This window comes from Chelon labrosus (genome assembly GCF_963514085.1).
Source record: "Chelon labrosus genome assembly, chromosome: 19".
Taxonomy (NCBI): Eukaryota; Metazoa; Chordata; class Actinopteri; order Mugiliformes; family Mugilidae; genus Chelon; species Chelon labrosus.
Genome location: NC_140352.1, coordinates 11,790,689 through 11,817,347, shown reverse-complemented (window position 1 = coordinate 11,817,347; position 26,659 = coordinate 11,790,689). Strand labels below are relative to the sequence as shown.

Here is a 26,659-nt window from a genome sequence, read left to right as displayed (position 1 = left end):
TTTTTTTACACAGTTTCTTGTAAAATGCAATAAAAATGACTATCTACAGCAAATGGAAATGTGTTTGTTGTTTTTATTTTTGTCACATAAACGGAAGAGGTACACATTTTTAAAATTAACAGTGATGGACAAGATAATGTAGATATTAAATCGCCGTTTTAGCAAAATACAAAAATGATATACAATTTCTGCACCTTTCAGCCACATCATTAAAACCACCAACCGGTGAAGTGAATAACACTGATTATTACTGCATTCATGTGGATGTTACTTTGACAAGTACAGAACAAGGCAAAGGGGCATGTTGGTGCCATAAACACAGATCAGGCATAACTTTATGACCACCTTCCTAATATTGGTCCTAGGTCTCCAAAACAGTTGTGACTCATCAGAGAATGGAAATGGGCCTTCTGACGGTGTCCTGTGGTGTCTGGCAACAGAATGTTGTTAGTGGGGGGCCTTTGGGTCCTATGGATCATCCCACAGATACTTGATCAGTTTGGGATCTAGTGAATTTGGAGGCCAGGTCAACACCTTGAGCTCGTCTTCATGTTTTTTCTTTTTTTTGAGTTGTTCCTAAACTGTTTGTGTGTGTGTGTCTGTGCCAGGCTGCATCCTGCTGGGGATGGCTGCTGCCATCAAGGAGTGTCATTGCCTGGTCTGGTCTAGGTGGGTGCTACATGTCAACAGGGGGCGCTGTAGCACAATTAAGTAACATCCACATGAATGCCATGTCCAGAAGTTTCCCATCAGAATATTGTATTGTCACAAGATGGTCGATGTGATTTGCTTCTCCTCTCAGTGGTTTTAATGTTGTGGCTGACTGGTGCAATCCCCAGTTAAACAACACACACATGCACACACCCGGCCGTCAATATGATACAAAATGTCAGTGGAGGGTCTCAGTCATCCAGGTATGTCCGAAAATAAAGCTGAAACAAGGGGAACTGTTTCTTGCTTCAGGATTTCTTGAAGATGTTTCATCAAACTGTTCTTCAGGTCTAAATAGAAACATCTGCGGACCGTGCTGACCTTCATAAACTCATATGAGCTTCTGGTCTGCCACCAACCAGCTACTTACCTGTGATTGGAGGAATCTGTTTTTTTATACTACGTTGTAAATTGACGGTGGATTAGATCTGAGTCCACCTCCCCTGTTCAGAGAGGGGTTTTTTTTTTTTCCAACTATACATAGACAGCTTCCTTCCCACCAGATGTTCCTATGTAAAACCTAACTACCCACCAGTCTTATAGAATTGAAAGAGCTACATGGATGAAGAGTCTTCAAGAAACCCTGAAAGTCCAGTTGCCCTTGTTTCAACATGTTTTTTTGGACACATAAGATGCAAAAGAAAACGTGATTCATTGGACCATTTTTCCATTGCTCTGTGCTCAGCTTTTGATAGGTAGTGACCAATGCAGACCAGGAACTCCCCACAAGAGCTGCAGTTTGGGAGATGCTGCAACCCGGTCGTCCAGCCATTACAATTAGGTCCTTGCCAGAGTCGCTCATTTTTCCAGCTTCTGACATTAACTTTGAGAACAGAATATTCACTTGCCACCTAATATATCCCAACAAGAGACAGGCGCCACAATAACAAGACAAAGTTTTTCAGTTGACCTGTGACTATGACCATGGCTGATCGGTGCAAAAGAAAACCATTGAAGCACCAAAACTGTCAGCTGAAAGGTCAGCATTAACAGATAAACCCCAACTCAGTATTACTAAACCCGCGAAATCAACAGCACACGCGTATTAAGTATTTTAGATAAGCATGCAGACACATCTCTACTTCGTAAAAACCTGTTATTTGTCAATTTACAGCGTCTAATAAGGGACCTATATTACTGATACTTATTGAGAGGATGTAGAGAGAGAACAGTAGTTCAGTTGCATCAGTCTCACTCCCATGGGGCCTCAGCTCCTTCGGGCTGAGAGTACATGGTGAGTTCCTCATACAGACCTCCTCCACATGTCTCAATCGCCAAGCCCTGAGAGATGGAAATAAGTCAGTTTAATTAGCTTTAGATGTGCTTGTGTCAGTCCCATTTATGGGTCTATCAGTGGCTACAGTTAGTTATTTGCATATCTAATGATTCAGACAAGACTCAAAAATAAATATGTGCAGCAGATAAATGCCACCGAAAACATATGTAAAACTCTGTGCATCAATGTCAGCCCCTGCCACTCTTGATAAAGGTCAGGTCACTGTTTCCGTGAATCGACTGTGATTCGATTAAGAGGTGGGTTTGACAACGGCATGGTTTTGCTTTCAGCTCTCCTACGTCTCTAATTCAATAATGGCTTGAATTGAACAGACATGACTCAAAAATAAATATGTGCAGCAGATAAATGCCACCGAAAACATATGTAAAACTCTGTGCATCAATGTCAGCGCCTGCCACTCTCGATAAAGGTCAGGCCACTGTTTCCGTGAATCGACTGTGATTCTATTAAAAGGTGGGTTTGACAACGGCATGGTTTTGCTTTCAGCTCTCCCTACGTCTCTAATTCAATATCGGCTTGAACTGAACAGAGCGCTGTTGGCCAAGATTAAGTGGGAGAAAAGAGTCCATCCACTTCCAAATCCTGCACACCTTTCTATGGTCGCAGTAAGAATATCGCACTACAGGTGTTAATCTGATTCTAACCTTGTCCTTCGACATATGATCGTGCAAAGAAGATATTTCGATACATCCCCGTAACACTAAAACTATAATGTCTGCAGTTTGGGATCCAAACATCTATTAAGTACCCATAATTTTACCCATCAGCTATTGGTATTAGGTCATTATAAATATATATAATGCCCCTTGGACTCAGTGAGGGAGGTGGGTGACAGGAGAGTTCTGGCTAAACTGTCCTCCATGCCGGACAATGAGTCCCACCCCCTGCATGGTGACCTGACAGGACTGAGGAGCAGCTTCAGTGACAGACTGCTTCACCCTCGATGCGTGAAGGAAAGATACAGAAGGTCTTTCCTTCCTGCTGCTGTTACGCTCCACAACGAGCACTCCTAATATGTGCAATATATCTATTATTTATTATATCTCTGCCATTTCTGCATGCTGTTGCAAACTGCAATTTCCCCATTGTGGGACAAATAAAGGTTTTTCTTATTCTTACTCTTATTTTTTAATCTTTCAAAATTGTGTGCACACTCTTTGTATGCATACAATTTTTCTATAACTTAATAAGAAAGCAAAAACACAAGAGGTACTTCCATTCTGATTACCCTTCTTGAAATAATTAAGCTGGCAGCAACAGAAAAATTGTAATTGTGGTTAGAAACTCAGTGGTGCAAGAAGTTGCGTCCTGTTGCCTTTCTGTCTTACACTTGTACTTTTTATGTAAAAACACACAGCTGTGAAGTTTGCCCACTGTGGCATTATCTCACCAATGGCACCGTGCAGTGAATAAGAGAATTACAAGAAATTGCTGTCTTTTGTTAAATGTTGCTGTAAACATGATAAAGAGTCCACAAACCTCATAGATGTGGTCGGTTTCAGGCTCTTCATATATGCTGTCCTTCTTTTCCAACTGTTACAATAAAAAATAAAAATAAAATTAAAAAATACATTAAATATAGTGCAAATACTGAAAACGCATTGTGAATAATAAAAATAATAAAACAAACAATAATATATTTGCGTACACCCACATACAAAAAACGTGACCCGGATGTTGGATAACCGTTTTGCGCGTCACGACGTAAATCGCATGCTAGCCCGAATGATGCTAGCCAGCTACGCTACGCTAACTAACTGTACAATGTACTCCAAAATTGTAAAATATTTGTCTGGTTTTGAGCTGTAAGTACACATGCAACGGTTGCATACACTTGCAGCGAATCTTTAAAGGCAATAAACCATCCGAAAAAATAAAAGACAGACCCCTTTAAATTAAAAGTCAAGTACGTGCGTACGGATGTCAAAATACAAAAGAAAAGTCGTAACTACGGAAGCCGCAGTGGCTTTATTTTTAGTCTTCTAAGTTATCGTAACACCGCTAATAAATACTAATATTCTTTCCGTAACAATATCAATATTAATATCAGTGGCTAGTTAGCTAAACCAAATGCTTTTAGTGTATAGCATTAAGCCAATCAAACCAGGAGACAAGAATCACCTTTTCTGGATGTACCAGCAACAATACAAGCTACTGGTTTAGTTAAGGCCCTATTTTCAATTTTTATAAATATATTAAAGAATTTGTGTAGTATTTAATTTGCTAATATTCATGTTTTTTTTTTTAAATTATTTTTTTTTAATTATTATTCTTATGGTATCATGGTCTATCTATCTAAGAATAAACTCACCCCAACGTTAAGTGTTAATGTATTATGCAAAAACTGTTGGTGTGACAATGTTCATGCAGCACATTTAAAATAAAGTGAGAAATTAACTACCAGTGAAATGCAGGTGGGCCTATATTTATGATGTGTCGTAGTCAAACTAATATGGTTTCTGCAACAATATCAATATTAATTTCGTCTTCGTGTCGCCTTGTTGCTCACCAGTTGACGTTTGCGTAGCAGTATAGCAGCGATACACACAGCCAACAGTAGACCCTGGATGATCATGAGACCATCCTTCACTCTGCTTCTGGATTGCATCTTGGATGCGTCAGTGACTCCTGTGAGGGGAAGTGTATAGTGTTAGCGGTGTTTTACGTAAATAACCACTCTTAGTGCATTTCGGATCTCTTGGTCTGTGCAAGACATTTTGTTCCACTTACTGGCTGCTTTTACTTCAGTTCCAGGTCCCCATATGTCGTCTATCCGGCAGAAGTACACTCCGCTGTCTTCTATTTGTACATGATTGAGGTGGAGATAGGCGTCTTGGATATCTGACTTTTTGCTGAAGGTAATCCTGTCACTGTTCTGCAGCTGTCTTCTTCTGTCAAGAGGCGCGTCATACTTGTCGACCTTGTACCACTTTGCAGTTTTGTTACTGCGCTGCTCTGAGGACTGGCAGTAAATGACCACATTGTGGTTGATACGCACACCATAAAAGCGGGGCTTCTGTTTGACCACCAGGTCGTTGCTTAGGACAACTTAACAGAAAAAAAAAGAAGACTGAAATGACTACTTAAGCAGAGATAGTCTGATGATAATTCAACAAAACATCCTGGTCATGAATTGCATTAAAGGCATTATTTATAATTATATCATCACAGTAACAGAATCAAAATTTAATATATTCTCAGCTGAGACAGTTGCTTGTTATGAAAATAATTATTGTAGTCACAAGGTCTAACACCAACATTTTTTTTGCAATTTATAAATTTTTTATATAGCATATAAAATGTGACAAATGCTGTCACAGCTCCAGGTGACATATCCACTGTGCTTGTTTTGTCCAACCAACAATACAAATACCCCAAATCAGTGGTTCCCAAACTTTTCACAGCCCGTACCCCTTCAGACGTTTGACCTCCAGCCATGTACCCCCTACTCTCACGCACTTGTAGCAGCTAGAAAAAGAAATGTCTGAGAGCCTGACTGGTGGTAGCAGTTGAGGTCTCTCTGGAAGGGCAATCTATCCGTTTTAGCCATTTATCCATTTTTGGCGGTTAGCCGGGCGACCCAGTTTACATCAGACTGATGACTTGACAGCTCAAATGACAAAGTTATCAGAATTGTTGACGACATAATTTAAAGACCCAATCAAGAATGACATTTGCTTGTTTCTGGGGGGGAAATAACTGTTGCGAGTATGGCTGTATCATCAGGAGATCTGCATCTGCCCACCAATCACAGACATTTCAGGGAATCGGCGTCTTTCTTATTTAGGTGACCTAGCGCTAGCTACATTAGCAGCAAACTGATACATAGCTTCAAAGCCAGTTGTCCTACAGTCTAGCTATTAACATAACTGACTCTCAAGAAAAACAGTCTTTTGATTTTTCATTTAGGTGGAGAATCAGAAAATGAGAAAACAATCCGTTATCCGTTTTTTCAGTTTCAACATGTAATCAGAGTTCAGAATCAACTCTTTCGCGTACCCCCTACGTCACTTTGCGTACCCCTGGGGGCATTTGAAGGGAATCACTGCCCCAAATCAACTCAAATGAAATGAAGTATGTGCACTGACCAATGCAGCAATGAAACACCAGACAAAATAATTAATCTGCAGCTATTTTACAATCCCTTAATATTTGGCGTAAAGTAAAATGCCAGTCATTCACGGACATCTTGAATGTGAAGATACCCTGCTTTGTTTATTTGGCTTTAGGAGAATGTGAATTCCCTATAATCTCACATTATATACTGTAGAGTGAATTATTAATGTAAAAAGAAACCCTTAACAAAATTGAAAAGAATCATTAGTTGTGGCCCTAGATTGGACACAATGGAGGATAACTCACCTAGAGCCACATTTGGTAACCACATCAAATTTGTTTCAGTTGTGATGTTGAAGTCATGTACAGTATGTGCTACAAATGCATATCTAATACTGATGATTTTTCTTATATGTTTTGCACCATTTAAGCAAATATCAGTATGTTCTCTTTCTAAAACGGAGAAAAGTCCGATGTGATTAAACTCTCATACTTAAAGTAATTTGGATAACTGAATGGAATAACTTGCATACAATAAAAACATAGAATATCAAAGAATATAATCATCAACATGACAATAGTTTAAAGTCTTTGTCTCTGAAGTCAACTTCCTCTTTTCCCCCAGATGGCCAGGAAGTAATGGTGCTGCAGAGTTAAAAATAACATGCAAAACTTGCATAGAGTGTAGCTGTCGTTAAACAGACATAAAACATTACAGTTAACGGAAAAATGAAATCTATATTATCGTACTGTATCCAACCGAATCATGGATTCACAGCTGTACCAGAGTTTTACTGACATTAGTATTTAATACTAATTCTGTAACGGTTGTTTGCATCATTTTAAAATTTTTAAACTGATCTTATTGCTAAAACTTAACATTTACCTGACAGATTGATCAAAACAAGCCCACAGCATCCAGCTAACATCCAACGCATGATGATGACATGCAGAAGAAAATCGCTTCAAAATGCAGGTGCCACAAGTGTGTCGAGGTGTCTCTCTGCAGTCCTGCCAATGTTGTGAACAAGGGGAAGATGTAAGTGTTAGCACAAGTGGGTGTACAAGGCCGTCTGTCACTACACATGTTTAGACATCAGGCAAATGAGGGGAAGAGCGCTGTATCATTAAACCAAAATAACTTTAACCAGCCCACACTTTCAACATTAAATGCCTATTCAGTGTCATTCACAGGTTCCAATTTAAGGAACAGAAGAAACTATATTCAGGATCTGAACATTAGGGCTTTGTGAGTTAATTCTTTTAATTCTTAGAACAGCAGGGCCTTTCCAAATTATTATCAGAAGAAGTCTGAGTTTCAGTACTGATTCCAAAGAGTTGTTTTATGAGAACTGTGCCAAATAAAATAGTTCAAAATTACAAAAATTCTAATTTGAATATGTCGTGGGCGATGAAAGTGTGTAGAGACGAGGTTATAAGTTGACAAAGCGATCTGAATCGGTGTTTGATAACCTTCACTGTCTACACCAAATAATAGTTCAGTGCAATGATGGCTGTTACATAAAAAAAACTTGTGTGTGTCTTAAGTGACCTATACCATCGTTCAGAGGGTAGCAGAGTGAACAGATGATGAGTGGGTTGTGTAATGTCTTTTACAATGTTACGGGCCCTGCTACGGCATTAGGACTGGTAAATGTCCTCCAGAGGTGGACCAATGATGCCCTGGGCAGTTTTTAATCACCCTCTGGAGAGCTGCTTTGTCAGCCACTGAACCATACAGTTATGAAGTATGTTGAAATACTTTCTACCCAAGTCCATTCGGGCTGAGACATTTTGGTTCTTTTACCCAGTTGGTAAAAAATACTAAAATTCCAACATGGAGTGGATTTTTTAACCATACCTTCAAGTTTGGCTATACTGCTGATTGGTGCCAGGTTACTCCACTAGCTTGGTCTACACTTTGGTCTACACTTTGGTCATCGCTGATTAACTGCAGCGCTTATCTAGTTGAAATGTCAAATCTCCTACATAATGTCAACACAGTTCATTAGATTGCCATGAAATTTATCATAATAATGCTCATTCAATGTCACTATCGGGTCAAAATTTGCTCTAAGGGAGGTTAATGGAGGATATTTAACATCAGCCTTTGTCCAAGGTAGTAACTTGGTTTAAGTAATCATTTGGTTTGTGGCTGTTCTCTACGTTGTGTGGGTCACAACATGTTTTGTATCCGGTGTCAATGTTTTATCGTGTTTAAAGGCGTCAATTTTTGCACATCTTGGAAGATGGGGCATGATCGCAGAGGGGCTTTGTTCATTTTCAGGGCTCCTGCAGGATCCCTTTTGAGGGTGGAGATGTTACGCCCCTCGTGACACTATTTGACACTTGAACGTTGAACGTTATAACTGCCAAACATCAGCCATGCCAACGCTGCCAATGCGTGACGGCGTACAGCCTCGCGGAGCTTCTGGCACGGCTGAGGCCTCTTACACTTGTTATGCAACATCCACATGCAGTCAAGAGTGAAGTTTTCAGGTCAGCCATGCTCATCACATTTCCCTAATTGTCAGGCCTGAGGCAGTGTTTGTCTGTTTGATCAGTTTTCACAGTGTGTGAGCAAGAGATAAACGGCTGCCTCCAACAACCATGTAATGCTAACTGGAAATTCTTGACCGCCATCAAAAATTAGCTCTCCCCAGCTGTAGTTTTCTTTCTGTTAATTAATTAATCAGCAACAATTTTTATTATCATCTGAATGAATTCTGATGGAATTGCTATTCTACTTAGTCTTGGAAATTAGTGACAGACAGACATTTTTCATTGTTTTGTGATGATTTGTGATTTGGATTAATAGGTACTATAAATAATCATTGTCTCTTATATGTGTTCATCAAATAATTAGGACATTCGCGTGTTGAAAATCAAGTACCATTATTCTGTCAGGCAGCAAAAACTGAAAGCGGTACAACACATTCACTTTAGCTGAGCCCACATTCCTTTAAGTCACTCAGGTCAGTACTAAGCAAGGCATGATGTTCAACGACAAGCGTATGCAAATGAATCAGGCGCCCCACCTACTTATGTCTTGGAAGAGATAGGGCTTATGTTTATTGATACTCGGTGTACAAGAAAAGCGGCTGGGCAAGCAAGCACTGTACTGCACTGTAGTGAGGAAACAAGGCAGTATTACTGGGGGGAAAACATTGGTGATGAAAAGATTAAACGAAAGACACATAAAACACATAAAAAGACTAAGCTAATCTATTGTCTGTTAATCTGTGGCTGCATTTAATCACCTACCAATGCAGTTATTTTGCACTAAATAAAAAGGATATTTCACAAATTGAGGAAAATGACTCACAGCATTGTTTTCCAACTTCACAACCCTACATCTAAATTTAAAAAGAAAACATGCAACAGATTTGGGAGTTTAGTGTGGTCATTGCACCACCAGAGGGCATCAGTGTAGTTTTACAGACTGCAGAAAATCGCTTCTGGTGGCAGGAACTCACAGCCTACATTTCCGTACAAGAGGTGTTTTATTCTAACAATATAGTTACATTTTTTTACAATAACAAAATAATATAAATGTACAATACAGAAAGGAAAAAAAAAAAAAAGACAAAAACTTGTATATACAGATGATACTGATTGTGGGTGTACCAGCAAAACTCCCGGTGTGGCTTTTCCTCCAGTAGAAATGTAAACAAAAGGAGGACCTTTCGTGTGAACTGTACCATCAGAAGAGACTATAGCTAAGTGGTGCAGCAGTATCTCATCTCAAATAGAGCGCTGCAGGTCACATTACAGACTGTAATGAGGAATAACTGCCAAGCAGCGACAGTAGAATATGACAAAGAGACCCCTTGTAGAGGAAACATTCATAATCTCTGTTTTCCCTTCAGGGTTGATGTTAAAACAGTCCTATTGTCGATTGTAAAAAAACAACAAAACAAAAAATAACTAGAAATCTGTAAAAAGTGCTCATGTAGTTCATGTATATAAAGGTACTGCGCAGAAATTTCAGGCACTCCAGTTGTTGTAAGAACTGTTATCGATGGACAAACAAACTATTTGATTTAGGCTATTTCAGTTTACCTTGTATGAGATGAATTGCTTTGTGCCTAAAACTTTTACACAGTGCCATATACCTAAAGTAAGACATGTTCATTGAGTTAAGACTTACACAATAGCAAGTTGAAGCAACCTTTTTACATGAGGACAAGTTTGAGATGAACAGATCCACCGCACAACAAGAAAAGTTTCTCACTGAAATGAAAGCACATTTTGTTTTCCAAAATACTTGTGAGGATGTACTCTTTGGATAATGGTGAATTCCTGTAACTCCAGAGTCATGTATTTAAACAAACCAACACCCAGTTGTGTGTGCTGTGATTTAAAATGTCCGATTTTAAGACAACTCTACACATGATCCAACCTGAGACAATACTGCATTTAAAAAGTACTACATTATTGCTAGAATTATTGGTATTTAGTAGACAGGTATAGAAAACAGCTATGTTAATGTAAACATCAAAACTTAAGTTTACAGTCACAGATGGCATTTAAATCTGAATGCTGAAATCCACCAAAATGGAAAAAGTGAGGGCTTTGAGTTTTGAAATCACTGACATCTGAGGGAACTAAACAAGAGACAAAACATTTTTAATAAGACATGCACATGTCAGTGGAGAATCTTCTTAGGTCTTTCAGTCAACTGCTCTTATTTGACCTGGAAGGGATATAAATAGTGCAATATAAACTGGGCCTTTCTGAACGAGCAAGTCAGAGACAGATGTTAATTGCATTAGATGGCCTATGTTATTGTAATATCGTCTTATAATGAATAACAGAGATCAGAGTTTCACTGGTAGCCTGGGACAAATCAGATCCAGATACCCCTTTCTAATGACTAATTTACATATGTACAAAACTAGTTTCCTAAGAGTATCTAAAAACAAAGAGTATCTACAGTAAGGAGAGGCCACATAAACCTTTAAATGAGCAGGAATAGGGATTAAGTCTGAGTAATTATGGATGGATGGACTCAATATACCATTTTACAGAATAATTCCAGCATGGCTCTCATGATGAAGTAATGTGCATACTAATTACACTTCCAGATATTCCTCTGTAGTGTTCGGTAATAGTGTTGCATTCATTTCATATCAGAGGAAGCAAAACACTGTATATCTTTAGTTTCTATAGTTTGTACTCAAAAATTATGAAGTGAATTATTGTGTGCAAACATTTTAGTTTGTTTGCTCTGTCAGCTTGTCTTTGATGTAAAAAGTGTAAAATTCCGATTTTGTGACATCATGTAATGTACAAGTTTCTCTTTGGTTTGAACATGCATTCAAACCCACTTGCATTCTGAATTCTGGCATTTGGACAAATAACTATAATTAGAACAAATATTTAAATGTATTTAAGATCCTTTTTGTATCTTGCAATCCTGAAATATTTTTTTCACTTGAGATCTATCATATCACATAATCTGGTCCATAGTGATATGTCACCCTACAATGTCAAACTCTAGCGTTTTTGTTGTCTGACAGCGAATATAAAGTAAGTCTTAAAGTTCCCAGGAGGTAACTTTTAAATTCTGAGAAATCATTTAAAATAGTTTTATTAATTTGGAAGGTCAGTGTGGTTTTTAGAAAAGAAAACCATGCAGTCCAATTCCACATCCAGCCCAAAAAGAGACTTAAATGAAAAAAAAAAAAAAAAAAAAAAAAAAAAACAGGAATTGGTGCTTACGTTTCATTAGCCTCTTTAGCACTGTGTAACCTCTTCATCTAAAGTGGAAGTCAGCTTAATTAGTGACACTTTGCATTAGCTAATGCTACTTCTTTTACTGGTGTAAAACAACAATGTGAAGACATAATTGTCTTGGACGGTTTGTTATACATTTGTCTCTCTCAGGTTTGCCTGTAGCAACAAGACATGTCTGTTGGGAGCAGAATGTAATAAAACCTCATTAGTAATTTCTACAGGTACGACAATGACATTTGGCTCAAGGCTTTCTCGACTAGACTGGGTCTCTCTGTACTGTGACAGTGTCTCGGGATTAGGTGTCTGTTGGCTTGCTAGTGTTTCTAAGGCAGCTAGCTCCATTTCCTCCGCAAGCTCTGCATTACTCCCGTAGAGCACTCCCAACTTTCGTGCAAGCAGACCGTCTTTTTCTGGTGGATCTTCACCATTGTCCTTTTTATCCATCCTCTTAGAGCGGTGCATAAAAGCAGCATGGTGTATGCAACGCATCAAAAGGTGATTGCGGTAAGCCCTCTGAATGACTACAGCAGCATTGTGCTCTTCTTTATGCCGTACTGTTGTGACAATTGGTGCAAAGGTGTCTGATTTTGGCTGGCTCAGGTCGAACTTCGTCTGAATGCTCTCTCTCATTGCTGCCATCTCCACTGTGTCTCCCAAAACCATCTGTGTGACCGCCAACAAAACATCCAGGCAGTGGATCCTGTCCCCAATAACCAGGGGCAGATCCATTTTAATTAGGTGAAAACGGTTGGGCTTAGCAACTCTTAGTGGCTCCTGCAAGGTGTCGCAAAAGTCTGAGAGCTGACTATAATCAATGTACATAGTTCCATCTATGTCAAACTTCTCCCAAGTCTCATTGAACATTTCAAAGTCATCCTCGCAGAGAACATCACCGCTCTCCTCCTGTGCCACATTGAAGTTCTCCAAGATGATGGCGATGTACATGTTGACCACCACTAAGAATGAGACTATAATGTAGCTGCAGAAGAACATCATGCCCATGCCTGGGTTACCACAGTTACCCTTGATGTTAGTGCCTGGATTCTCAAAGTCTGGATCACAGTCCGGAGGCTCCCTGTTCAACATTGGAAGTAAAAGTCCATCCCATCCTGCTGACGTTGTAATCTGAAACAAGCAAATAATGCTACCGCCAAATGTCTCAAAATTGAATATGTCATCGATTCCAGCCTCCTTTTTGACATAGGCAAAGTTTGACATGGCAAATATGGAGAAGATGAACATATTTAGGAAGAGCAGGAGACCAATATTAAACAAGGCAGGAAGTGACATCATTAGAGCAAAGAGAAGTGTCCGGATGCCCTTAGCCCCTTTAATAAGGCGCAGAATCCTGCCGATCCTGGCCAGTCTGATCACTCTGAAAAGAGTTGGTGAAACAAAGTACTTCTCAATTATGTCCGACAGCATTGTACCTGAAATAAAAAGAGAAGTAACAATTTATTATTAATATCTCTTTTCGCAATGTCCAGGAAAACTGCTCATAATAGGTACCCACCAGCTATTGACAAGATGACCACGACAAAATCAAAAACATTCCATCCATTGGTGAAGAAGTAATGTCGAAGGGCAAAGAGCTTCAACGTACACTCTCCAGTGAAGACAACAATAAAAGCCACATTTACTTTAAAGAGGAAATCCTCCTTTTCTGCACTTTGGTCAGCTGTTTCCACCATCATGGTCACCATATTGAGGCAAATGAGCACCATAATGAAGATGTCAAAGAACTGCTGACTGATGAAGTCAAACACTAGGCCCTGGATTAGGTTCTGCAAGTCAAAGGGCAACAGAGGGGAAAGATTAGCAAGAGGGACAAGGAACAGAAATACTAATCCAAGAGGGTCGTTTGGTCTGTTCACACCACCAGTGTGCAGAAAAGGTCAGTGCAGGGGTCACTGTTGACATCGTCATGCCATGCATACCGAGCTGATGTGTCATTACTTTGACTCCAGCTGACCTTGTTCATACTTCTCAGCATCAATACAGACAATGAGTTAGAAGCATCCCACTCAACACAACAATATGTAATACATATTATTAGCATTACTCTTGGTGACTAAAGTGATCATTCAGTTGTACTGAATGGCATACCGTTGGGCGGGGAATTGGCTTCTGTGGCTTCTTGGAGCCAAGTTTCTTCATGGCTTCATAGTATTTCTTTTGTTCCTCAGTCATAAAGATGTCTTTGTCTCCAAAGTGCAGACCCAACACAACACAATGATGATTATATGCATTTAGTTTACAACTTTTGTACGCCTTTCAACAAAGTACACTTCTAATCTTCAGAAAACGTCAATCACTGGTGCAAAGTGTTATACTTATCTTTTTCTTTTGCTGGTTGAAATTGTCAATAATGACACCAATGAAGAGATTGAGTGTGAAGAAAGATCCAAAGATAATGAAGATGACAAAGTACATGTACATGTAGAGGTTGATCTCATATGAAGGTTGCTCCTCAACCTAAACAAAAGAACACATGTAAATGAATGTCCTTCACGGTAGATGATTGTGAGATAGTGAGAAGAAGGCCAGATAAAATATTGGAATTGGACTCAAGGCACCTTGACTTTGCATATAACATCTATATCCATTTAACTTAAAGTGCATGCAACATGGTGAAAGAAAAACAGAATAAGATTGTGTAATTAGTCAAAAATCACAAACAAAGGCTACTGTATGTAAAGTTTTACTGTTTCTGTACCGAAGAGGCTACAGTTAATTACCTCTCTTGAGTCAACGGCAGCATACATGATGTCCATCCAACCTTTAAAAGTTGCCTGCAATCACAGAGAACGTTCTCTCAAAATTTCATCTTTCTTTCCTCAAGATGTTCCAAGTGTGTAATCACTTTAATATCATTCCTTACCACTTGTAGCAGGGACAGGTAGCCCTTTCCAACGTTGTCATAGTTGACTTTGACGTTGATCCAACGGGCCTCCTGCGTGGCTTCTTTGAGGGCCATGCAGTCGCTACGATTGTTGACCTCATCCATGGGGATTAGCTCTTCTGTGGTGGTGTTGATACAACGGTAGAATTTCCCAGCAAACAAGTTAACTCCCATGATGCTGAAGATGAGCCAGAAAATCAGACACACCAGCAGCACATTGAAGATGGAGGGAATCGCTCCAACAAGAGCATTCACCACCACCTGTCCACAAGAGAGGACCTTATTAGAATTATATAGAAAAATACGGAGAGTTGCTTGATTTATTTTGTTTGTAAGACTGATCAACAAACTTCGTACGAGTTAATGCTTCATTTAGTCAGTTATACAAAATCCACTCTGAAAACTTACCACGATCAGCTCTGCTACAGCAGCCATGGTGTGAGCATGCAATCAACAAACACGATAGGGGAAAGCCAATCAAATTAGTACAAGAGTGCATTAAACATCACAGGTTTTGCATCTTCTAAATCATTGTTAGCCATGCAAGTTATTCAAATGTTATATAAAATTATATTACAATAGTGATGTACACAATTTCAAATGAGGTCAGTAAGCTAATAACTTACCCTCATGCCTTCAAATCTTGACAGTGCTCGAAGAGGCCTTAGTGCTCTGAGCGTTCTGAGGGATTTGATTGGTCCAAGGTCATCGTAGCCCAGCCAGTTGGCAACTAAACTAATTATGGAAATCTGTGGCAGAATCAAAGCAATTCCTATTCAAGTGTTACCACAAACTTTATCTAACATAGTAAATGTTCATCTGCCTTTTCTGCTGCACACAATTAAACATACACAAGATCAAAACTTACATCTACAATGAAAAAGTCTAACCAACACCAAGCATTGGTGAAGTAGGTCTTGAAGCCATATGCCACCCATTTAAGGAGCATCTCGATGATAAAGATGTAGGTGAAAACCTTGTCAGCGAACTCCAGAATAATTTTGATGTTTCGCCGTCTTTCTATGTGTATGTCCTCAAAGGCCTGTTGAAAAAGGACATTAGATACCTAGCTATAAAAAGTAATTACTTTAATTACCAAAGTAAGTATCTTAATGCTATAAAACAGTCAACGTTGCTAATTGTATGCAATGATGACAGCACTCACCAGAGCTCCACTGCTGAGGAGGATCATAAAGATTATGAAAGTTTCAAACCAGTCATGTTCAACAATAGTGAAGCAAGTCTTACGGAGGTTCCACCATTTCTTCCCTTTGCCTTGGGTGATGTCCACCATGAGACATGGCCAGCGTCTCACACAGTCTTAGGAAAGAGGAATGGTTTAAGATTAGTTAGATCAGTTCAGAGAGATCACATTTTATTTAATTTTGTTTCGCACAGTGCTTGTTCATACTGTCTGTGAAGCAGGCCTCTGGCTCTAAAGGGTCTGGCTCTTCTTCTTCTTGCTCTGGCTCTACTACTATTGGTTCATCCACCGTGCTGCACACTGAAGAATCCTCATCATTCAGAGCCCCCATCAGCTAGTCAAGAGTTGCGGTTGAAACTCAGTTAAAAAAAACATAATGCAAACTATACATAATAGAGACCCACAAGTTGTTATTTACCAAGTTGTTATGTACCAGCCTACATATATAAAATATTAATTGATAATAAAAGTTGGTTTTGTTGATGTAGTTCTACAGAGTTACTTACATTGACATTTCCTGGGATTCTACGATCATCTTCGAAGTTATCCTGAAATTATATAGAAATAGAGTTCAAAAGCCACAGGAGAAATGCCAGGCATCAAAGTTTCTTCTCTCAAAGAATGTATTTTAGGTAGCTACATCTTTGTAAAGGTTAATTTACCATTTAGCAAGACTAAGGGGTTTTCACTTACATAGCCTAATTAGACATCCGCTCAGGACTGTTTAGGTGCATACAGATTCTTGACTGACATTGCTCTGGTAATATTTTAGTGCAGGAGAAACTCGCATCTTTACCATTTTTCCACATCAGTACACTGACTGTGGTGATCTAGTGTTTTATGTGAGGAAGTGATATATTTAAACTACATACTATATATCATGGGAATGATGCAAATGGTCTAGGCCTAATAGGTGCAACATACATAAGTAACAGAGTGTGAGTCACGCACAGTCCATCTAATCAATATTAGACAATATTAAGAGCCAATGTTGTGCCAGATGGTTTGATATAAAACAAACAACAAAAAAATCATTCTTCTTGGAAGCTCTTTAGAAAAGTGCATGTACTACTAGTGAGTCATTGAACAAAGATAGCAAGAATCTAACAACATAGCTAACTATGACTGATTCTTGCTTGCATACATTCCTTTTCCATGGACGACTTACCAGATGGTTCTGGATAACAAACCATCTGACACGCCACATTAGCTCCTTGTGTTAGCTAGGAGATATATACGTTTTTCTTACTGTGTTCTGATGATTACTTTCCTCATCTAAAGTCTCTGAGTCATAGGCGTCATTAGTATCATCGGTATCACTGTCGTCGTCCTCATCATCCTCGCCCAGATTTTCAAAATCAGAGTCTTCCTGGGCAATTGGCACATTGAGGCGGAGCTCTCCATCGACAATATATCCAGAGGGCCGGCCTTCCACCAGACAATCCACTGTCCCATCTGCCATTTTCAAAGTCTGACTGGTGTCCAAATGGTTCATTTCAATTTCTTCCACTTTAGGGTCGACATCATCCATTGCGTCCTCATGAGGCTCCCTGGGTTTCCTGCCAAGAATTTCAAGGACAGTTCGAATAATAAACGCTTTGAACCAGTCGACCCCCCGTGTAATCCTGCCAATGGCAATCTGGAGATTGTTCATCTCTCCGTCATCGTCTCCTGCAGAGAGGTTGTCTCCACTGAACGAGCTGAGCAGCAGGGCTAAGAAGAGGTTCAACACCTGAAAGAACAATAAAAAGGTAATGATAAGCATACTCTAAAATTTAAATCTGACAAGCATACAGTCAAAAGTATTTCCTTTTATTTCTTGAAGTGAAAACCAAAAACTTCAAAGAGTGAGTGAAGAGTGAGCAAGTGAAGCACAGTCCATGTTTAATGTGCATCTAAAACATATTTCTGGTCATAGAGCTTATAGCCACTGATCACTGAGTAGGTGTGCAAACGCTGCAGAACTAAACACAAGTGTGGACTAGCTCAAATACACATCACATATCAAATTGGCCGTGTGATGGCACATCAATAAATATTATGTTGACTGCCTCCTGTTCCAGACGCAGCTATCTTTAGTGTCTTAAATCTGTTAGTAAATTTCTCGGTTCCTGTTTCCCAGGTTTAGCGGGAGATCATGGTTACATGGGCAAGGGGCAGGATGAGCTCTCTTATTCCAGTGTAGGAGCTGTGAACCAGTAAAGGAGGCTTAAGGACAGGATGCGCAAAATAAAACCTGACAATGGAAGAATGGAAACATATGATTTAAAGAAAAATAGTTGTAGAGGTTATAGTGTTGATTATGCAGAAAATAATGCTCATGTTATATTTTTATTCAAAATATGACTCTGTTGTTTTTAGTCCTGTTTTGTTTAGAGGAGTTCTAGTAACATGAAGACGTAAGGAATTTGGTCCCTATCTCAAAGGTTGGACATTTTGAGAAAAATGTCTGTTCGCTCTTATGCTGAGAGTTTCACGAGAAGAGCCAATTAATCTTATGTGTGTTTTATGTTATATCTGAAGCTACAGCCAGAAGCTCCCTGGCTTAAGTTATCTTAGCATAAAGTCTGGAAACAGCTGGCTTTGGCAGCTGGCTTCAAGCAGCAAACTTTGGGACTAAAAAGTGAAGCAAATGCAGAATAGCCACTCGAAAAATGTTTAGGAAAAGCAGTTTTGGTCTCTCCATTCATGACAACTGCATGAGTCACCTGTCCATATAGTATAATACGTAAAATTACGCATCATTTCTTCACCCATTTTTGGTTTAGCCGGTAGTTAGGTGGACTCAATGCCATGATTGTGGTAACAGCAGCCACCACAAAACTGACTGATGATATCATGATATCATGGAGAGTTTGTCTGTTTTTATTGCAGTCAATGGTTAACATGTCATTTAAGAATAAGAATAAGAAAAACCTTTATTTGTCCCACAATGGGGAAACTACAGTTTGCAACAGCATACAGAAAGGGCAGAGATTGCTTTGTTTAAGCAAAACAAAATTTGTTTTAAAGTTGAAGTTGTTACTCTTGTCAGGACATATTTCCCAAAATGCTGCTCCATCACTTTATAATAAATAATAAATATATTTCTTCTTAAGGGAAAGGCAAGGGACTGTGGTGGGAAGTAAAAAAACAAAGATGTAAAATGCCAATAAACACTGTAATTTATATTTATATTTTTTTTTAATCAGGAGTTTTGATCATGAAGGTGCTCAAAATATAAGACAATGCAGAAAAGCACTTGCACATGTCCTTAAACATGCAAATTAAATCTACTCTGTTCCGTATGCCGTCACATCAATTATGATTCAATCTGCTATCAAATGACTGTTCATTTACACCCATAGCCCCCCTGCCACCTGAGCTCTGCTCGTTCAGCTGTTTGTGTTTGTTCCCCTCAGTGGCAGCATGCTTACTGGAGCTGGATCTTAGCACATACTCAAGGTCAGAATCACTGTTTGGTGACTCAAGTCATTTGATTTAAATAGAACCCCCATCTCAAGATGCATGTCAGTAAAGTATTTTCCTTTATGTCAGTGAAGAAAGTGCATTCATGTGTGAAGTGAGGGTACTCTGGAGTAAGGATGGAGGGTTGAGAGTCTTAAGATATTAGGATGCCACAGTAATTTTGGGAATGTGGTTGGCACAATACTTCACTGCTTGACAATGAGACATTTCCTTTTTATTTCTATGAATGATGTAACAGGAAATGGTCTTGGCTCTTGTTATTAAATATGATGCTGAAGTGATGTCTGAGAGCGATCATCTGTATGGCCTTGGTCTGTGGGGCCAAGATAAAAGGTCAGGGACAGTATTTTCATTCTTCACACACTCGAGATCCTTCACAAACTCTGATGTCTCTTCAAATTACTCTAGGCGCTGTGCGAAGAGACTGCACAACTTAATCAGTTTAAAAGCTGATAAAGAATATACCCATGTATAATATATCTGTGTATTTTATGTCTAGCTAAAGACACTGTTTAACACATATTGTACTATTCAAACATGTGCTGAATTACATCCAGTGTGTTCAGATTCTGACATAAATAAACAAACATCCATATGCACTTATCCTTAAATGCCTAGTGGAAACTATTTTCTCCTTGCTGTATGTCTGTCCTTGACATACTTTAGCTGAGGGGTTAACAACAAACTGCTGAGACATTCAGTCCACAAAATCTCTTGGTATTATAATGAGATAACTGTTAGATTTAACAAAACAGATTGTCAGCTTTACAGCTTCACAGTAGTGACAGTTGTTCAGAGTTTGGATTTGGAGTTTGGACTGACCATCGACTTAAGATTTACTGAGCGGCAATGTAATAAGTGTTGACACAGCCACAAGATAGAAACGTTGTCTATTTACACCAATCACGTACAAAAGCGGAGAAGCAATTATTTTTATCTAAATGAAATGGAGCTGTGTAACATCATACAGCTTTAGCTTCAGCTTAGCTTGTGTTCGGACCAGCTGCGTGAAAAAAAATGCATACCCCTTATTCATTTCAAAGACACACATATGTTGGCACAGCAGGGGCGTTGACACAGATGGCCCTGGTCAAAAGAAAATTGCAGGAAGAAAATTCACCTGACTCAAGTTACACCTTAAAGCAATGCAACATCCTACAGCAACACAGTCAAATGTTCAAACATGCACTCCGCGTGGGTGCTTCTACTGTTAACCTCACAATCGTGAAGGGGTATAGGGTAGATTTAGTGATGTTTTGCTATCTGGTAAGACATGAAAGACGTTGATCTACAACTCGAACTGTCCTTACTGCAAGCATAACTCAGATTTAACAGTATTTATTTGCTCTGAATGCCTTGGTCTGCATTACATGTCTTGATGGATGTATAATCCCACTCACCACAAGGTTTCCAATGACCATGACCATCATGAAGACAACTAAGCACATCCCAGCTCCGGCCACCTCCATACAGTCCCACATGGTCTCGATCCACTCCCCGCACAGGATGCGGAACACGATGAGGAACGAGTGGAAGAAGTCGTTCATGTGCCAGCGAGGCAGTTCGCAGTCTGAGGAGATCTTGCACACACAGTCCTTGTAGCTCTTGCCAAAGAGCTGCATGCCCACAACAGCAAAAATGAAGACAATGATGGCCAGCACCAAAGTCAGGTTTCCTAAAGCTCCTACCGAGTTACCAATGATCTTGATCAGCATGTTGAGTGTAGGCCAGGATTTGGCCAGCTTGAAAACGCGAAGCTGTCACCAACACAGGGCAGACACAAACAAAGCCAGTGAGTAATAACATAGTAAGCCATTGTGCTAAATGGATACAAATAAATTCAATCAATGTGTCTCACCAGGCGGAAGGACCTAAGGACAGAAAGACCCTGGACATTAGCCAGCCCCAACTCCACCAGACTGAGAGTGACAATGATGCTGTCGAAAATGTTCCAGCCAACTTGAAAGTAGTAGTAGGGATCCATGGCGATAAGCTTGAAGAACATTTCTGCTGTGAAGATCCCAGTGAAAACCTAAAAGGGGAAAATATTTTATCTTACTTGAAGAGTCTTAGACTCTTCTATGTTAATTGAAATTTGATGTGGGAAATAATTACCAGATTCCCCACTGAGAGCATGTAGTCAAACTCCGGGGTCATGGGGTAGTGCTCCATGGCCATGAAGAGGGTGTTGAGCACGATGCAGATGGTAATCGCCAGGTCAACAAAAGGGTCCATCACCACAAAGTGTACCCACTTTTTAAAGACAATCCAGGGCACACAGCAGTCCCACTTGAGGAATATGTCAGCAAATTTATACCATCCAGGTGGGCATGGCCTCTGAGCGTCCTCCAACTCTAGACAAAGACAGACAAGAGGAAAGGTAATATTAAACAAACTATTGCGGAAATGTTGTGATTTTCCCCAAATACTAGACTATTGGTCATACAAAGATAGCCTTATCTTTAAGTGACATGTGTTATTCAGAATCCGGCAATGAGTGACGTTAAAAGTTATGTCTCACTGTTCCAAGTTTTAGTTGTGCTGAAATAGCCCTAGCTTAACACCATGAGGGCATGCCACTGCATGTTGACAGGGATCTCTGCTGAACACAATATAATTAGCTTGACTGTGGCAAGCTCAAGACAATGCTACTGTATTGGCCATGGGTAGGTTAGTGTATAATACTTGATGATCTGTGAAATTACTGCTGACATTAGAGGATCTAATGCTAAGTCATGTGTGTATTTTTCATCCCCTGAAGGGATTTGTCACAGCTTGATGCCTACAAAAACAAATTCCTATGAAATAAATGTTAAATTGTTGTGTCTTTTACTTTAACGCTACAAAATGGCAGGTGTTTTATTGTCATTGCTATGTTTCTGTCTCCATTGGCACAGTACCTTCCAAAGCAGCCGTAGTGAGCACAGTCATAGCACTAGCAGATCTTTTTGTCAGGCCTGCGTCGTCCAGTTGAAGCATGCTGTGCACAGATCCTAATGACGTCTCTCTGCATTCATAATCTGCAGCAGACTGCAAAATGTGTTGATAAATTCTCAAAATACATATAAGTCAAAGTTTATAATGGAAAAAAATGCAAGACAAAGGCTCCTTGAAACACTGGAATAGCCCTACATTTCTGGATTGTTTCCTAATCTGATGAAGTGTCATGACCAACTCTTGTGACCAACTAACCTCATCCATGGTGGGCGCCCTGATCATCAGATGGGGAAGGATTCTCCCATTACAGTCCTTGGTAACTTCATCATGTTTGATGTTCTGTTCATCATGAACTGACTCAGACAGAGTGTGATGACTGAGTGACTTCTTACTGGTTAGAGTGGCTCGGCTGCCCAGAGCTTGAGCCTGCAAGATGAATATTTGAGTATTTTGTCACATTATAAAACCATGTATGCATCAAAGTTCTGTACTGCATATTGCTATGAGCTATCACATGAAAGAAACAACAAGAAAATGGCTGCATAAATTTTATGCATAGTTACCTGTTCTTGATTCCTGAGTTGCTCTAGCAGCCGCTGGAACTCCTCCTCTTTATCGATGGCCTCTTGCTGAGTTGCCTGATTCTGTTCATCGTAAGCCATGGCTACCACGGCTAGGATGAGGTTGATGAGATAGAAGGAGCCCAGAAAGATGATCACCACAAAGAACAGCATGTATGTCTTACCAGCCGCCCGCAGGATCTATGTTAGAAGCAAAGGAGAAGCTACGAGAACTAAGGACAAATTTCTTCTCATAACGTTCATTTTAAAATTCAAATGCTCTAAATTGTGAGGCATAAACCAGAGAGCAACAAATGATAGAAGTGCCAACCAGCTGGAAAAGGTTCTCCCAGTAGTCTTGGGTCATAAGCCTGAAGAGGGCAAGGAAGGCCCAGCCAAAAGAGTCGAAGCTGGTGTAGCCAAAGTTAGGATTCCTCCCAGCCTTCATGCATGTGTATCCTTCTGGGCACTTTCTATCAACAGGGAAGGAGAGTCAGCTAACAACACCTGCTGTCATAGTCTCTGATACAATACTGTGATTAAAGGCTTGTTTTTGAAAATTTTGAAAGAAAGAACAGGACAAGCGTTGAAGCCTTTTTGTTGCTAATACATACCCAGCATCGGAGCTGTTTCCACAAAGCAGAGCATCATTACTGCCTTCCAAATAGTAGTGATTCTCTACAACCAAACAAGAAAAGAAATATGGAAATCTTCCACACTGTCGACAATATCAGCTTAAAATAAGAAATGAAATATGTGGCAAACATACCTATGTTTTCAATATATTCATTAAAGTCGAAGGTGCTGTTGGAATATGTATCATTGCCACCCATGGTGTAGTTGAAGGACATTGTGTCATTAAACGCAGAGGTGGTGTTGAATAGCGTTTCATTTTGGATGGGCCATCGCACACATTTCTGACGTAGGTTGCCCATAAAAAGCTGTAGGCCAACGAGGGCGAAAACTGCCAGGGCAAATACAGTCAAGATCATAACATCCACCATTTTCTTCACGGACTGGATCAAAGCGGCCACAATTGTTTTCAAACCTGACAAAATATAGTTCATATGTCAGTGACATTTCTCTGGAAGTTAAGCAGCTCTGTATATATTCAGTCAAATTTTAAATATTTAAAAGCAGAGGAGTACCAGGAATCACAGTAATTGTTTTAAGGGCTCGAAGTACTCGAAATGTCCTGAGGGCCGACACATTGCCAAGATCAACAAACTCAGTGACGTATCTGTGGAAAGACATGAAACCATTACTCAAAACCAATGGTCTGATTCAACTCAACATGATTATCAATTTATTTTCCTAAAAATCTATAAAAATGTACAATATCACCTTTAAAATGTAATTTGCAGCATTATTAGCGCTCATCTGAACTATTTCTCAATTGCAATGACATAGTTTAGATAAAAACACTCTCAAATACTCACGCCATGCTGATCACCATGAAATCCAACCAATTCCATGGATCTCGAAGGAATGTAAAAGATCCAACACAGAAACCTCGAGATAACACTTTGATTGTTGCCTCAAAGGTATAAATACCAGTAAAAACATACCTAGAAAGGAATTATGAAACATTAAGTAGTTCAAGTATTGTGTATCATATGAATCATAGGAATTATGCAAATGTACGCACTCAACGGTTTTACTCCATGCTGGTGGGTTGCTCATGGTCATGAATACACAATTCGACAGAATCGTAATCATGATGAACATGCTAAATAATTTAAGTCAGGATTAAGGAAACAAACATGAATAGTCTCCCTCAGCTGATTACAAATCATTCAAACCTAAATACACAAAATAATAGAAAAACAGGGAAAGCAACAATAGCTCAAAGGATATGAATGTATGAGAATTTTGATGGCGCCTCTTCTGACCAAACTAAAGGGGCTCAGAATGTAGCAGGCTGGTTCGGCATTGAACCTGTAGATTGTGTTTCCTTTGCTGACCACAATGAATGTCTGAAAAACAAAAAGGTTATGTCTAAAACGGCAGGATACAGTCCACCATGTCAATCAAATCAATAAATACTTGTGATGACAAACTCAAAATAATACTAAAATAATACTATAAAATGTTAATGTAACACATGCATACCAAAAATGAAATTGTATACATTGCGTAAGGGATACCGCATGTAGTTGTGATACCAGAAATTTATGTTAAGTAATACAGCCTGTCATGTTTATGGTTGAGTCAAGTGATTGGCAGACTGACTTTCTGTGTTTTGTAGAAAGGGTCTATGTCCTCCATTGGTGTGTTGAGCAGCTCTGGTGCAGGGTCTCCGTAGATCATTGGCAGACTCTTGCCTGCCTCCAGATCAGCGTTTGGGCCCGCCGCTTCCTCTCCATCCTCTTGGCCCTCTACTTCTGCGACCTTTTTTGTTTCCTCCTGGCACCTCTCGATCTCCGCCAGTGATTCCTGGGTGAAGGGGCGTAACACATAGGAGCTTGGGGGAGGAAGCAGGGTTGCCATCTTTGCATCGCGAAGGGATATCGCCACGCTGGGGTTTCCCTAGAGGGAGCTGGAACAAGGATAATGAGTGGATGGTGAGAACATAATACAGATACAGTTTTGATGTTGATCTGACTATAACATGCGTATGAGGTATACCCATCCATGAGGCAAGAGCCAACGTACACAAACAAACTAAATTTAATTTGTAAAAATGAGCAAACATTCTTTGGGTTCAGCTTCTCAGATATGAATATTGGCGGTGGAGGCCTCGTTTTTAGAGAAGCATGCTTGAGAGTGTAGGGTCACTGGTGTGAACAAGCAGCGCTTTCTCAGTGCTCTTGAGCAAGGTACCTAACCTCCAAACTCTGTACGAATGGATGGGTTAGATGAGAGATCACATTCTGCGTCTCAACATTTATTAAGTGACTGTAAACTGAACATCTATTTGTAGACTTGCCAGACCTAACAAGACATCTGAAGACATATTTTTAACTTTATGAAGTTATATAGCACTGGTGTAACTAACAGATATTTTCCATTTTATAGACCAAACAATTAATAAACATAACAGGAAAATAATGAGTAGTATCACAATCTCATTATTACAGGGTAGAGTCTATTTAAAAGACCAAATAAATACAAAGACCAGCCCTACAGTATTCTTAATGAATCTGTAAATTATATTTTTTCTTTTTATAGTTTTAATACATGACAAATACCAATTACACTAGAGCAAGAGCTAAATACCCAAGTTTAATCAGTTTACAGACATATAACATTGGGGAATTATTGTATATTGATACAAAATTACTTAACATATAGAAAGTCTGTCAATTATTTAATTTATTCTAAATCATAATTTATTATGATTTTTTAATTTATTATTTCTTGCAGTTTATCTTAGTGCTAAAGCAGCAGTCCCCAGTCTCGCTGTTGGGTCCAAACATAAATGTGAGGGGTCAAGAGATGATTAATGGACACAAATGTCACTTTATTTTATGTGAAATAATAACTGATATTTAGAGGTTAACACTCTTTGGTGAAGGTGATCATGATTTGTACACACTGTGGTACGTGTCCTGAACTTTGGTAAGGATCATAAGACTTAGCTGCTTTGATTTGAGTCGACACTTGCCCCACACTCTCTCCTTCCTACCCTCCACCCCGCTCCCCTAGCCTCCGCTTCAGCAGCCGTTGCTACCTCATCAGCACTTACAAGTGGCTAGACGCACTTAGAACGAGAGCTTGGACTTTCCCACCGTTCTAAACAGACCATGACATTACTTGTGTACATCAGATTACTTATTGAGTTA

General features: G+C 39.5%; 2 protein-coding genes across 2 annotated transcripts; both read right to left on the bottom strand.

Moving 5' to 3' along the window:
- Positions 1 to 75: 75 nt before the first annotated feature.
- cd79b (CD79b molecule, immunoglobulin-associated beta) lies at positions 76 to 7,186 on the bottom strand. The gene is made up of 5 exons (XM_084568198.1): positions 6,951 to 7,186; positions 4,739 to 5,056; positions 4,518 to 4,636; positions 3,488 to 3,541; positions 76 to 1,992 (listed from the first exon to the last, which is right to left on the bottom strand). Exons 1-5 carry the CDS (start codon positions 7,000 to 7,002, stop codon positions 1,903 to 1,905), a joined length of 633 nt encoding a protein of 210 aa, XP_084424324.1. The 5' UTR covers positions 7,003 to 7,186; the 3' UTR covers positions 76 to 1,902.
- Positions 7,187 to 10,959: 3,773 nt separating this feature from the next.
- On the bottom strand, positions 10,960 to 25,376 carry scn4aa (sodium channel, voltage-gated, type IV, alpha, a). Its single transcript, XM_084567300.1, has 26 exons — positions 25,107 to 25,376; positions 24,687 to 24,850; positions 24,523 to 24,603; positions 24,314 to 24,442; positions 24,023 to 24,114; positions 23,644 to 23,922; positions 23,489 to 23,552; positions 23,206 to 23,347; positions 22,878 to 23,075; positions 22,570 to 22,740; positions 22,278 to 22,407; positions 21,493 to 21,731; positions 21,236 to 21,409; positions 20,778 to 21,134; positions 17,159 to 17,641; positions 16,416 to 16,457; positions 16,117 to 16,243; positions 15,871 to 16,025; positions 15,574 to 15,747; positions 15,332 to 15,454; positions 14,685 to 14,966; positions 14,542 to 14,595; positions 14,137 to 14,278; positions 13,910 to 14,007; positions 13,317 to 13,587; positions 10,960 to 13,233 (listed from the first exon to the last, which is right to left on the bottom strand). The coding sequence occupies exons 1-26, from the start codon at positions 25,362 to 25,364 to the stop codon at positions 11,933 to 11,935; spliced, it is 5,730 nt and encodes a 1,909-aa protein (XP_084423426.1). The 5' UTR covers positions 25,365 to 25,376; the 3' UTR covers positions 10,960 to 11,932.
- Between the last annotated feature and the right edge of the window lie 1,283 nt (positions 25,377 to 26,659).